The sequence below is a fragment of the Tachypleus tridentatus genome, chromosome 11 (genome assembly GCF_004210375.1).
Source record: "Tachypleus tridentatus isolate NWPU-2018 chromosome 11, ASM421037v1, whole genome shotgun sequence".
In the NCBI taxonomy this organism is placed as follows: domain Eukaryota; kingdom Metazoa; phylum Arthropoda; class Merostomata; order Xiphosura; family Limulidae; genus Tachypleus; species Tachypleus tridentatus.
Genome location: NC_134835.1, coordinates 49,013,276 through 49,029,245, shown reverse-complemented (window position 1 = coordinate 49,029,245; position 15,970 = coordinate 49,013,276). Strand labels below are relative to the sequence as shown.

The 15,970-nt window shown below is 34.6% G+C and overlaps 1 protein-coding gene across 1 annotated transcript in view; it reads right to left on the bottom strand.

Annotated features, from left to right (window-relative positions):
- Positions 1 to 15,970, bottom strand: part of LOC143231360 (acetylcholine receptor subunit beta-like 1) — a 64,169-nt gene that overhangs the window by 9,502 nt on the left and 38,697 nt on the right. The window contains exons 2-3 of the mRNA XM_076465903.1: positions 9,888 to 10,024; positions 1,369 to 1,416 (exon numbers count right to left, since the gene is read on the bottom strand). Coding sequence (XP_076322018.1) covers positions 1,369 to 1,416; positions 9,888 to 10,024 — 185 coding nt within the window. The remainder of the gene's footprint in view (positions 1 to 1,368; positions 1,417 to 9,887; positions 10,025 to 15,970) is intronic.

Here is a 15,970-nt window from a genome sequence, read left to right as displayed (position 1 = left end):
GTTGTTGCTCTATTTAAATAATAAACCGCTCTGGTGCTACTATTAAATAATAAACGTTGTTTGTTTTACTATTTAATGGAAAGGCTGATGGTGTACTGCTGTTTAACTAAGTAAACGCGGTGAACGGCACTTTCACCTGTTTAGTACCGACCATCAAGGTAAGATGTTTAAATCAATACAAGCGCTGTTGTTATACTATTTTAATAATGTCGACTATAATTTGTGCTGCTAGTTCAAATAATAAAACCTTTATTTGACAACTGTTTAAATACCAGGCGTTGTTGTGCGCGCTTGCTGTTAACTAATAAACACTTGTGTTGTTGCTTTTGCTGTTAAATACCAAACATTGTTTGTGCTGCTATTTAATTCAGTAAGGCGTTGTTTGTGCTACTATTTAAATATACCACACGTTGTTTGTGCTATTTAACTAATGAAACGATTGTTTGTACTACTATTTAAAATTGCCAAACCACTGTCATGCTGATATTTAAATATAATGAAGCGCTGTTGTACTACTATTTGGAGATAATAAACACTTTTGTTTGTTGTTATAATTCAATTATATACCTGTTTGTGCTGCTTATTTAAAGATACCAAACATTGTTTGTGCTAAATGAACTATTGACGTTGGCTTTTCTACTGTTTAGATACAAGACATTGTTTATTGCTGTATTTAAACTAATAAACTGCTGTCATGCTGGTATTTAAATAATAAACACTGTTGTACTACTATTTAAATAATAAGCGCTGTTGACACTACTGATTCAATATGTAAACGCACCACTATTTAACTAATGAAACATTGTTTGTGCCACTGTTTAAATGCCAATACTTGTTTGTACAACTGTTTAAATAATAAACACTGTTGTACTGCTATTTAAATATTAAGACACTGTTGTACTTGTATTTAAAATAAGAAACATTGTTGTTGCTATTTATTAAATATAATAAGCACTGTTGTGCTTTCTATACTAAGTACCAAACATCGTTTATTACTACTGTTTAAAGTAATATTGTTGTTGTGCTGTATTTAAATACCAAATATTGTTGTACTGCTATTTAACTAATAAACATTGTACTACTGCTGTAGTAATAAACATTGTTGTGCTACTATTTAAATAATAAACACTGTTGTACTACTATTTAAATAATAAACACTGTTGTACTACTATTTAACTAATAAACACTGTTGTTATTACTACTATTTACGCAAAGATTTAAAATTACTCCGCTTAAATAAATAGAACTACTTTCATTGTTGATAATATTCTAATCTAGGTAATACTGGCGAGATGTCTAACGTTTTATTGCAGATAATACTGGCGAAAGTCTACTAGTTCATTGTTAGAAATGTGGAAGATAACTCACCACCTTAAGCCACACGTTGGATAGCGTCATAATTTGATTTTTCTCGTTCTGAAATGGAAACATATATATATCATCCATGTTCCAATTAAGACGTTTTCTTTATCTAATTGTGTAACAAAGCGGTATAATCACTTTCAGGGAAGTGAAAAACTAAATATTTTTGAATATACGTATGTGTTACACTTTCTGTTTATTCAAGAACAAGTGTTATTTAAACTTCCAATAATATCCCAGAGATTACAGAATGAATAACATAGTCAATAAATGTGTCATAAACTTACTTTATTGCCCTTACTTTGACTAAGTTTAAGGTGTAGTTGTAAAGGTGTCATATTGGTGCAATGGTTGAACTGTCTCTTAAGCCGTTCAAGCAATTTGCTGTTGTTTGTGGTGCAGCAAATAATATTTTAGGTTGTATCTACAGAAATATTGAATACAAGCCTTAAGAGGTCATAATTGCATTGTCCAGGTCACTGGTTAGGCCACATTTAGGAAGGATAATAAACTGTTGGAAAGGTTTCAGAGTAGGGACATTAAGATGATACTTGGGATAGAAAGGTTGTCGGCTGAGGAGAGATTAAGATTTCTGAAATTGTTTTCTATTGAAGAACAAAGATCTATTGACGACCTGATTGAGATACATAAGATTGAAAGGAAATTGATGTGTCGATGCATCATCTTTCTTCATACGTAGTGATGAGAATGTGTGGTAGGATTAGTAGACGCAGTATAAACATATTTTTAATATAGGTCCAGCTTATCACTCTTTGGTTAACTTGTGTTCAGGGTTACAAACGAGGAGTGGAATTCTTCTAATATAGTAGAAGCCAAACAAAACACGTCGATTAAAAAGTGGATTGAACTGGACACCCCTTGAACGGAAAATTCGAGATTAGATAACATTGGGAATAAAATCTTTTGCTGAGAAAGTTTTATTTTTCTAACAGGGTAGTTGGCCTCTGGAATGGACTGAGTTAGGACGTAGCAGAAGCAACGTACTTAAGTGAGTTTAAGGTAAAGTTTAATAACAATATGAATGGTAATGACTGGATTTAAGATTTTTTTATAAAAATTGTTTATGAAATAATTTAGTTTTAGTTAAGAAAATTGGACATTTGAAATGGACTAATAGGTTCCCTTTGTACCTAAACATCATGGTACATGTTGATATACAGTTACTAAATAAACGTTATCATGAGAATAATATTAATTGTTGCGTGAAATGTATCTATTATAATTTTAAGTTCGCATCGATTATAATTAATAGTTTTGTTTAATTAAGTATCCTTAAATTTCTATATTCTTTCAGAAACAAAGTCTCTGCAGCAGATGACTGTTTGTTTGTTTGTTTTTAATTTCGCACAAAGCTACTCGAGGGCTATCTGTGCTAGCCGTCCCTAAGTTAGCAATGTAAGAATAGAGGGAAGGCAGCTAGTCATTACCACCCACCGCCAACTCTCGGGCTATTCTTTTACCAACGAATAGTGGGATTGACCGTCACATTATAACGCCCCCACGGCTGAAAGGGCGAGCATGTATGGTGTGACGGGGATTCGAACCCTCAACCCTCGGATTACGAGTCGAACGCCTTAACCCACCTGGCCATGCTGGGCCGAGCAGATGACTGAAGAAATGGGTATCACACCACAGATATTATTAACTGGAGTTAATCACATGCCACATGTTTAGATATCCAAGCAAAGAGCAATGGAATTACAATTTGAAGTATTTAAGCCTCAATGATACCTTATGTCTAAGCAGCCAGGTTTGATAAAGCACTAAGATTTAAGTGTAACCATACCTAATTGAAAATAGGTCGTCACTAATGGAAGTACATTTAATACCTCCCGGTAATAAAAGCGCGGAACGGGATCAGTGCCTTAACCCGAATCAAACCTTGGATCTTCCCGGCTTGACATTTTAAGATGATTTAGATACGAAATAAGTTTATTTAGTTTTTAACAAAGTAACTACTCATGTTAAAGCGAAGTTATAAGTAAACGAAATAATATTATCCAATCAGATGGATGACCGTTAACGTGGAAGCTTTTTCTCACATTATTATTATTATTCAGGGCCTGACTCACATTATTATTATTATTCAGGGCCTGACTCACATTATTATTATTATTCAGGGCCTGTCTCACATTATTATTATTATTCAGGGCCTGACTCACATTATTATTATTATTCAGGGCCTGTCTCACATTATTATTATTCCAGGGCCTGACTCACATTATTATTATTATTATTATTCAGGGCCTTGACTCACATTATTATTATTATTCAGGGCCTGACTCACATTATTATTATTATTCAGGGCCTGTCTCACGTTATTATTATTATTCAGGGCCTGACTCACATTATTATTATTATTCAGGGCCTGACTATTTATAGCCTCTCTCATTATCTAAATTATTTTTCAAATTTTGTAACAATGTTCTCGAACACTCACAGTTTGCCATTAGCTCAGTTTCGAATGAAAAAGATAAAACTTGTTTGTTCTCCAGTCCTCGGTCTGCTCATGGAAGTTAATTGTCATTTTAGTGTATTAAGAGACGTGTTTGCATTAAACAACCAGAATATAAAAAATAACTTGTTAATTTCATCATTAATTTTCTCATACCAACTTTTAGCAAGCATCCAAGTTATACATCTTCACCATTAACGAAAGAATTGTGATTCATTCACAATAGAAATAGTTTAAACACACGCACATGCACTCTTATATATACCTATTTATATCACTGATATATACATTACAGAATAGTATTACTTGTTAGGCCTGGCATGACCAAGTGGTTAAGGCACTCGACTCGTGATCCGAGGGTCGCGGTTTCGAATCCCGTCACATCAAACATACTCGCTCATTCACCCGTGATAGCGTTATAATGTGACGATCAATTCCACTATTCGTTGGTAAAAGAGTAGCCCAAGACTTGGCCGTGGATGGTGATGAACAACTGCTTTCCCTCTTGTCTTACGTTGCTAAATTAGGGACGGCTAGTGCATATAGCTCTCGTGTAGCTTTGCGCAAAGTTCAAAACCAAACTTTATTACTTGTTAAGATATTTATCGGATGTATCTTTCTTGAAGAGCAACAGAGCTAAGATGTTACGGGATCTAAGGTATGTTTTCCACATATCAGCAGATACAAATGATACTAATTAGTCGAAAATGAGATAGAAAAAACATTCCTGGTAAGAAGATTGTAGTCCCTGTGGGAAAGGTACGTAACATAAAGATTTGGAATGATTTACAATGTAATTAGAAACTGTCGTTTCGTGCTCACTACAGCATACGCATGAGACCAAGTTGGAAACGACAAATATTTCCTCAACGAACATCGGATAAAAAAAAATAATTTATTATCATTATGGAAACACCACATGGCTTACAGGTTCGGCATTGTCTTGTTCCAGGAGGAAAACAATAGGCTATCGTATATTGTTAATTTTATGATAATAATAAATTTTCTGATCTGAGGTTTAATGCTTGATGTTTAACTCAATGTTTTATGTTATTTTGGTAACGCTGCTATTCGTACGTAATGTTACAATAAGTTTCACAATTTGTCTACTGTGTAAGAGACCCTCTCCTGTGGATCAGCGGTAAGTTTAGGAACTTACAATGCTAAAATATAAGTGTTCGATTCCCAGGTGATAAACACAGCGTAGGGCCCGGCATGGCCAAGCGTGTTAAGGCGTGCGACTCTTAATCTGAGGGTCGCGGGTTCGCATCCCCGTCGCGCCAAACATGCTCGCCCTTTCAGCCGTGGGGGCGTTATAATGTTACGGTCAATCCCACTATTCGTTAGTAAAAGAGTAGCCCAAGAATTGGCAGTGGGTGGTGATGACTAGCCGCCTCCCTCTAGTCTTACACTGCTAAATTAGGGACGGCTAGCACAGATACCCCTCGAGTAACTTTGTGCGAACTTCAAAACAAAAACAAAACAGCGTAGATAGCTCATTATGTATCTAAATACGTTAAAAAAGAAAGAACACAAAATACAAGATCATGTAATAATGTTTGAAGTTTATTCACGAGAAACGAACGTTAAATTTGCATTAAAGTGTGAGGATTAGTTGATTTGGACGTACGTACATTTTAATGGACTGTCATTGCACACGTGGCATATCGTACCATTACGATAACATAGATTGATATGTTTGATTCTCGAATTAATAGCAGTTTGACAGTGTAGAGCCGAACCGTCTACATTGGTATGGAGGCGTCAGACCAAACAGTGAAGTCATACGTCAAAGTATGGAGGCATTATATGGTCTTTGACATTAGCATTCATGCACAATGAATACTTTCTGAACATATGATCTGTTTAATACTTCGCTGTTCTCGCAGACTTTGGTTACAATAATAGTTATGTTGTCGTAACTTAGTTACACATGTCATAAGAAAAACAATCCAAACAACTGGCAAACCTCATTTGAATATAACTAATATTGTTTACAGGCCTTACTAAAACCAACTCAAACAACTAAGAAACTCTAATATAACCGTGTTGATGTACTTGAGTGATTTTAAATAAAAAATATTCCAGTTATGTGGTGGACATTGTTTATTTGTTTGTTTGTTATCCTAACCCTTATATTTCTATATTTAAACGTACTCTATATTTATATTTATATTGTATTTATGTATATTTATATTCTATATTTACTGTAGGTAATACAGTGTATGTCGGTATAAAAACTTAGTTGGAGTATTATAAGTACGCCATAATGCATATTTTACTTGAATGACACCTTCACTATATATTTCTTAACTTGAGATTGTCTTTGTTGTTGTTGTTGTTGGTTTTAAACTAAGCTAAGCAGAAACGCTTATTATTAATTCATCACTTGGAATTCTCCAACGGCATATTCGTTACAGAAAATGATGAACCTTCGAGACAATCAAAGTTAATTAGGCCCAACAGAATACAACGCGAAAAACTCATGCTTGAGTAGGTTTTCGATTGTTTTTGGGTTAATAATCATTTCAAACATTCAAACACCATAGCGGTAGACATGGCTATTATCATCACAAAGGTATTTTCAAGAATACCACATTGTATAACACATTGTACAGAAAACAAACGCTTCTCCCTTTCAATACAGAGTAGCAAATCAACTACAACACTCCTTGTGTCGTGCAATTGTTAGCGCCAAAATTTGACAAACTATAATTTGCATGAGTTCTAGGTTTTTCTTTAGATTCTTTAACTTTAAAAGGCAACAGACAATAGGGGTTCTATTACCTTATTTTCTGTTTCACTTCTTCTTATATCACTGAGTTAAAGAGACTTTAATTTTTCTTAACTTATGAATAATTATTCGAGTCTAAGTTTCGTTTGGATTGTTTTGAATTTCGTTCAAAGCTACACGAGGGCTATCTGCGCTAGCCGTCCCTAATTTAGCAGTGTAAGATTAGAGGGAAGGCAGCTACTCATCACCACCCACCGTCAACTCTTGGGCTACTCTTTTACCAACGAATAGTGGGATTGACTGTCACATTCTAACGCCCTCATGGCTGAAAGGGCGAGCATGTTTGGTGCGACCGGGATTCGAACCCGCGACCCTCGGATTACGAGTCAAACGCCTTAACACTCTTTGCCATGCCGGGCCTTGAAGTTAAGAGGTATATCAAAACAAAATATAATTTTTGTTGGTTTTGAATGAACGCATGGAATCGAAATAAAATGTGTGTTTTGATCACTTAGTTTACTAGTTGAAATTTCTCTGGATATCAACAATATTCATTGAAGTGTTTTTTTTTATTTCTATAGAGCATACTTTTGTTTTAGTTGCTATACTGAAGAGCTTAGGCCTAACAAACATAAATATATCATATGTTACCCAAACAAAAACGTGGCATGATATTAGATTTGTGAAGCGAAACGTAAGGTGAGTACATTCAATGAACGTAATACGGGAGAATGGATAAGAAGAGGGAAAATTAGTTAAACTGTAAGAAAACTAAGAGGTTATAAGTTATATTGTATTTCATAAACAATTCGTAAACGTCTAATCGGATAATGCGATAGTTGTCTCTACAACCTTGTGTATGATAGTGTCGACCTAGAAATCTTTCAGGCTACGCCCGTTACATGATCATGAAACTGGAAGCAATTTCTCTTTCAGAACTTCACTGGAACTTTTTTTTCAGACGTTTTATGTGCAGAAACTCACATTACCTCTGAAAAAAGGCAGTGATTCGACTATAGACTCTTTTTCCCTAACTTCCCTCCACCCTTTTCGTTCAATGAGAATTTTGGTGAATCTGGGCAATTCCTTATTCAGAGCGATTCTCTGAGAGAAGACGTATAAACGAGCTCTACGAAAAAAAAATCCCATGTTCATGAAAAACCAAACTGTACACACCAGTGCACTAAAGTGAACATGACTTGAAACGAAGTATTTTACAAGTATCTTTTATAAGAAAGTACCTAACGCCCAGTGACATATTTTTATACCATTTTAATGTTGTAAGAGATAAAACCAAAAACTCAATTAAAATTAATAGCAGACCACTTAATTAGTTTAGGTTCTATATTTAGTATTATGCTTACTTTAGTGTTAGTGATATAAATAACATATATTGTACACTACTCTTTATTTTAATTTCAAGAAATGTGGAGCATTTTTAGTTCAAGCCTTTCAGAAATTCATAATGTTTAAATGCAAAGCAAATGTACGTAAGGCAGTTTTATAGCTTTTTTTTTTTTTACTTTTTGTGTGACAACTCGAAAATCTCTGTCTTGAAGCCCAATGAGGAATACATTTTTCAAGATTTTAGAGATACTCAACACGAATTGGATTCCAGATGTCTTGAAATATTGCTTAAAATTTCTCCTTTAATTTTGTCTGTCTTTTCTGTTTTTCTCGGCAATACTGAGATACTGGATGTTGAAGAGGCCACAAGGAGCGTGTCAGGATTTCATCTACTCTCTATTTTTCCTGCAATACTTCTTTACAGCGTTTGTCGTATTTTTGGAATCGTTATATTGCTGGAAAATGAATTTTCTTCCACTGAATTACGCACAGAAGAAACAGAACACCGAACGGATATTTGATTGTCTTAAGCAGAGCCAGGATTCCATTAACTCAGTAGATGTCACTAACACCACATGTGTATTAACATATGTATATCCCATTCTTGGATATTACATCCACCATGTTTAAATGAAGGTTTTTCAATGAATCTCTACCCACTTCTTCAAAGAACATATTGGCATCTCTTGGATTAAGAAATCTCAAAATTGTACTTAACATACCAGAACTGTACAGGATGTCCAATGTTTTGAGTTTTGGTTGTCACATTCTTATGTTTATTGCTTTTCGAAAACAAACACTTTGTTTCTGCAACTCACCTTTTCAGTTTTTCCTAACCAAAGACACATCGCATTGTGAAAGGATCAACTTCAACAGCATTTTTTTTTTAATTTATGCTGCAAGAAGTCCACTAGGTTTGCATTTGTTTTAAATGAAGTAAGCCTAACGTAATTAATATCTGATCTGGAAAGTTAGGTAGTTTTTGAGGCCTACCATTTTCACAAGTGGGCCAGTTTTGTTGTATCTTTTGGTTGATTTTTGAATTGTCGTTTTAAATCATTTTTAAACGATTCTATCCACCTTTATACAACGTTAGTTCTTATTTCATCGTAAATTGTATATTTCAAACCATATTTTTTTTAAAAAAAGTAGACCAGCAACGTTAAAGGTAGAAAATAAAGTAAACATTATTCACACGTTTTATAAAAACAAGAACTGTAATAGTTAATGCAAAAATAAAGTTTTTAAATACTTTTACAATACAAAATAATAAAGGTATGGGATGCTATACGATGTTGAACATCATTTTAATAACCCCACCATTACATTTGAAAGCTGCATGCTCCACGTTTCAAAAACACAATCATTGCCAGTTTTGATATTTGACATTTTGGGTCTAGCATGACCAGATGGTTAGGGCGATTGACTCGCAGCCTGAAGATAGTGGGTTTAAATCCCGTGACATCAAATATGTTTGTCCTTTCAGTCGGGGGGGGAGGTGTTATAATGTGACGGTCAGTCCAACTATTCGTTGCTAAAAGAGCAACCCAAGAACTGGTGGTGGGTGGTAATGACTAGCTACTTTTTCTATAGTCTTTCACTTCGAAATTAGTTACGGCTAGAGCAGATACCCGTCGTGTAGCTTTATGCAAGTCAAACAAAGGTTCTGGCACTCTTACATCTCATGTTTTAGAATTCATTTAAATGAAAACATGATATGGAAGATATTTAAATAAATATTGGTTTTTGATTGAGATTGTTATAAAGTTGCTCCCTGAACACGTTTTGTACAGGAGACTGTTGGTTTCAAGCTCATATATCGTCGTGTGTGTTGGTTTATTTCCTACATATTATAAATTTATTTTATAAATATACTAATGTTCAGAATTTAGAAAATAAAAAATATATATATATTTAATTTATGCTCAACCAAATCTGTAATATTGGTGTCCCAAAGAAGAAACTTACTACATTAATAAGTTGAATAAAGGAAAGACCGAAGCTCACTACTAAGGTTTTATTCATCATCTCTACTGGTCTGATGAGTTTGTTGTAGTCTCGAAACAGATCACGTACCAGTCTTTCTTCGTCTTCTGAGCACTCAACTGCCAAAACACAACAAAAACCAATATTATTGAACCCAATTTGCATTATTCATTTAACAGGTCATAGATAAATAGGTAATAAAGGTAAGAAGCAGACACAAGTACTATTTCTGGTGATGTCTTCTAATTAGTTTTACCGCCCAAACACTATTAAAACTACATAAAACACTATTAAGGTTTAAAACAACTCACCCTTCTTCTTTAGAAACAAGAAACCACTTTATAATCATATTTATGACCATTAACATTAGCTTCACAAGAAATGTTCTTTTTTACATGCTAGATACGAACAAGTTTTGGCCGAAGAATAACTATGACAACATTATGTAACACAAATTGTGTTCCTGATAGTATGTGTTATTTCTTAATTGCTTATGTTGTGAAAGTACAGAAAATGACCATTATTCCCTTCAAACTTTGCTTTTGTGACCTGGATAATGAAATTTAGAAATTAACCTATTTTCTATGTAAAAACGGGCAAATTTGCACATTTTCATTTACATAAGGTCTGAATAAAACAACATATGAATCAAGATTTACGTGTATTTAAACTAAAGTTATAAACAAATGAACAAAAATATTTAGAAGTGAGTAGTTTCTCGAGATTTGCGACTGTAATGTAAATCACTTTGACATATTAGCCCCCAAATATAGTCTCCCATCATCAGTGATGTCGAGAAAACCCACTTGTAGAGAAATATATATACAAAACGGCTCGTTTGGGTTGAGAAAATATTTTACATAGAAGAGCGAACAACGTTTCGACCTTCGGTCATCGTCAGGTTCTCTACAAGTGGGTTTTCTCGACATCACTGATTATTCTTTTCTATTTACTTTAGGCATAATCAATTGAGAAATAACACTTTCTGCCCAGGAACAAGAAAAAAAGTAAAAATATTGTTACATAGTGTTATTGGTCAAAATCAGTCCATTCCTGTTATTATGCAGTGTTATTATGCAATATGGCACAGATTTCATGGTGCTAGTAGCTGCAGAACTAAAAAGGATTGTTTTGCCAGTGTTTTTCCTTTTCGCGTACAACCCTTGATATCTATCCCCGTAGCTCTCATTTTAGTTTTCCTTTCAATGGTCACTTACAAACAAATGATGTTTTTAACGTAGTCGTAATTTACCCACCCATGAAAGAAATGCATTGCACTTACTGTTGATAACGTTAATAAAATAATAATTGGCTTCTTGGACCCTCAGAGTTTTCTTAGTCCAAAGTGGCTTCTTGACAGAGAATTAATCCACGGTCTTTTCTAAATGCTTTAATGTAAGTACAAATAGCTTGAATTTGACAATTTTCTCTTGAAAGTATTTGGAATGTGAATGTATATTTTCTCCTGTGCCATCATGCAAAAACACTTTCGAGTTGCTACATTAGGGAATAAAATGCATCAAGCTAATATATTAAAAAAAGTATTGCTAATGTTTCAGTTTTCACGATTTACTTACACGCTTCTACGAATCTTCAACGGCTAAAGAAAACAATATTTTCATATTTTTAGTTTTTACATACAAGGATTTTTAGTGTATTTATTTTCTAATTGCTTTAAGTCATATAATATTGCGGCTTGTTTTAAATTTAGTAGTTTTGATGGTCAAAGCTAATTTGGACTAATTAACGATTAAATAATTAACTCAATGTAAAAACAAAAACAAATGTGGTTTAGTGGTTAATGTGTCAGGCTGCGGATCAAACAAGGTACGAGACATTATTCTGCTGAAGACGGTTTACACTTTCAGCTGTAAGTGTTACAAGAGCTCAAAGTCAGACAAAGCTTTGGTAGTGGCATGTGCTGCTGACCGGCTGTATTCTCTCTGGTCAGTAGTTTATAATTACTAAAGACTGTTCTTTTGAATTCTAGGAAACTGATGTTGTCTTTCAGTCCGTGTATACAAAAGATATAAAACGCCATATGAAGAAGAGAAAAGAACAACAGAAAACTATTAAAACAGTTTCAATTCAGTAACTACAGAAACCCATTTTTAAATTGTTTTTAAATACATTTGTCTTCTTTGTTCCTCTACTGTAACAGTTAGTTTGTCGCCCAAAATCGGCCGAAAGACAATAAATACCCTGAGTACAAGGGATTTGACTCGTTCCTGCTCATTTAACAATTAAAAATTCAAACTGTAACGACCTAGTTTTCCAGATAACTACCAATGTGTTTCTGAAGGTCCAATTTCCAAGATAGATCACATTCATAATTTAGTTGCACACTTTGAATTAATATCAAAGTAAGACGTAAGAGTTGACGTAGATACACAGAGACGTACTTTTCTACTCCAATTTAGATTTTAAGGCTTTTAAATAGGTACTTCTGCTCTCTTCACGTTTCGGGGTTTGTTTGTTTTTTTGGTTTGTTTTGAATTTCGCGCAAAACTACTCAAGGGCTATCTGCGCTAGCCGTCCATAATTTAAAAGTGTAAGACTAAAGGGAAAGCAACTAGTCATCACCACCCACTGCCAACTCTTGGGCTACTCTTTTACCAACGAATAGTGCGATTGACCGTCACATTATAACGCCCCCACGGCTGAAAGAATGAGCATGTTTGGTGCGACGATGATTCGAACCCGCGACCCTCAGATTACAAGTCGAACGCCTTAACCCACCTGGCCATGCTGGGGGCTTTCACGTGTCGGAAAGGAAGAAATGTGATATTATAAGATTTGATAGAAATACGATGCATTATTGAGGATGTAATGAATATTCTTCTAATACATATATCATTGAAGATGTAATACATTTAAGGTTACACGAACTATTGAAAGTCATAGGAACTGAGGGTCAAATTATAATACAATTAGTAATATATTTAGATTTCATTTCTGTGTTGCTAAAATTGACGATCCATTTTTAGTTATCTCCTAGTGGCAGAGTGATATATCTGCAGACTCATAACGCTAGAAACCAGGTTTCGATACCCGTGGTAGACAGAGTACAGATAGCTCATTGTATAGCTTTGGCTTAATTACAAAGAAATCCACCCCTTGCATTGCCAGGTGGTTAAGGCACTCGACTCGTAATCCAAGGGTCGCAGGTTCGAATCTTGGTCAAACTAAACTTGCTCGCCATTTCAGGTGTGAGGGCTTTATAATGTGATGGTCAATCCCACTATTTATTGATTGGTAAAAGAGTAGCACAAGAATTGGTGGTAGGTGGTGATGACTAGCTACCTTCTCTCTAATCTTTCACGACTAAATTAGGGACGGCTAGCTCAGGTAGCCCCCGTGTAGCTTTTCGCGAAATTAAAACAAAACAAAACAAATCTCTTTCGGTTATTTACTAAATATATCGAAATAAAGTTAAAATTGTATTATCAGGTCACAGTTCATCATTCTTTGTGACATTATAATTTAAAGAGTCACAGATACAACACTTTTTCCTATATATATTATATATATCGATTTAATATATGCATGGTTCAAGTACTGTGAATCATTCAGTCAGTGTATATTCTGCATAGCCCATATTGATAAGTTCAGAAGCAGAATATTGTATCACAAAAGTGTTCAATTGAACTTCAATGTGAACGAGAAAAAAGCTTTCTTAAAAACAAAATATTTGCTGAGTTTTCAATATTACATAACTGGTAAAGGAAACTTCTCCATTAAACGCTCACGTTGTTCGTAAGAAATTACGAATGAACTGGTTCATTCCGCGTGTTCCCGTAATTAATGTTGAGTGTGAAGTTTAAGAACGTTATTTCTCTTTCGTATGTAAGCAATTTTGCAGTTGAAAGATTTCTTTAAGTTAGAAAACCATTGAATTTTAGACCAGTCATTTATAATAAAATAATCGGGTAACGAGCCGTTTAACAAACAATGATGAGGAAAATTAAAGGCACGATATTTCGCACTGAAAATGACGCGTTTGTGCAAGTGAAACGACGTTTAAAATGGGTAATTGAGTAAAATATATTTTTTATTAATCTTGAAATAAGAAACGTTAAGTTTGAAAGAATAGAGAAACGTAAGCCTTAACTAGCACATTAAATTTTTTTCCCAACTAATCCTCCATTTCATATTATTTTACTGTCTGCAAAGTTGCACTCAAAAAGAGCCAAAACGTAAATAATTTTTACATGTTAAGTATTATAAAGGCAAATAGCAAACGTATTTGTATCCATTCTACTAAGATATAAGATTTGCACATAACATGGGTTTTCATTCTGTTTGGGCCCGGCATGGCCAAGCGTGTTAAGGCGTTCGACTCGTAATCCGAGGGTTGCGAGTTCGAATCCTTGTCGCACCAAACATGCTCGCCCTTTCAGCCGTGGGGGCGTTATAATGTGACGGTCAATCCCACTATACATTGGTAAAAGAGTAGCTCGAGAGTTGGTGGTGGGTGGTGATGACTAGCTGCCTTCACTCTAGTCTTACACTGCTAAATTAGGAACGGCTAGCGCAGATATACCTCGAATAGCTTTGCGAATTCAAAACAAACAAACAAACAAATCATTCTGTTTGATGTTAAACAAATTTGAAGCTTTCGTTGAAATCAGTTGGTGTATACGTATACGTTTGTAACCAAAGTTCATGTACTATTTAATGTCTAGATTAGTTTTAACTGGTCCGATTACAATATTAATTGGAAAATAAATTTCAGGCGGGACTTCAGAAACCACAGATAACCTGATTCTTAGTTACAATCGATGTGGAAATATATAATGTGGCTGTTATTTTGTTTGGGAATATTTTAACACAACTTTCAACGAATTATATTTCATCTTTGTTGTGGATTTTGTTTATTCTATTCACATTAAATACGCTTGAAGCTATTTTTAATATGCGTTACGTTTTTTAGGTTAAACCAACTCTCCTGGAGTTGCGAGCTGACCTGGTAAGTTGCTGTCAAAGTTAACCATTCTTTGTTCCTCGACTTAAATTTTTGTAATAACTTATCCAAATGTATCATTCAGGAGCTTCAACCACACAGTAAAACTCCTTACCTTACAGGTATGAAATAACCTGAAAATATTGATCAAGGCTAGAAATTGAGTTTTTCTTTTAAAACTACTTTATATGTTGCTTTTTGTTATGTTTCTTAATTTCACACAAAGATATACGAGGGCTATTTGCACTAGCCGTTCCTAGTTCAGCAGTGTAAACCTAGAGGAAGGGCAGCTAGAAATCACAACCAACTGCCAACTCTTGGGCTACTTTTTTACTAACAAATAGTGGAATTGACCGTCACATTATAACGACCCCACGGCTGAAAGAGCGAGCATGTTTGGTTTAACGGGGATTCGTACCTACGACCTACAGATTACGAACCGGGTGCTCTAACCATTCCGGTCATAACGTGTTGCATCAAATCATAGAATTTATAACATATCGCATAAGAACTGAAGCTGAACAAGCACTCGGATTGATATTGTATGGTGAAGATTACCCCAAGATAAGCACTTTAACAAAATGTCGTCCCGGATTTCCTGGCGCCTCGGAAACTTTTTTTTGATGATTTTGGTTATGCTATTTTACTCAACATTGAAATTTCCATTCAAACAAGCTTCTGCGAAGGCTGGCAAGGTGACTCTTCAACTATACATCTTTATAAGCTTTCTACAAGTCTTTCATTGTGCATGCTTTTTTACAAAACTAAGTAAAGGATACATGGTCGAATATCTTTAATGCAATTTCAGTTTCTTTAGTTCCATTGATTGATGTTAAGAACAAAGCTACACAATGGCATATTCGTTGTCTGCCCACCAAGAGCATCAAAACCTGGTTTATAGCGTTGTATGTCCTCAGACATACCGCTATGCTACTGAGAGGCCAAAAACTATAACTGTCTTTAATAAAAAAAAATATAAAGTAAGTGCAACGGAGATATTTTTCAAGTTACACCTAAAGCTAAGCACATATGCACTTCCAGAGCTGCTCATATTCGGTCATAATTTCTTCAAAAGCGAAGGTGTTTTCCATCATTTTTGTCA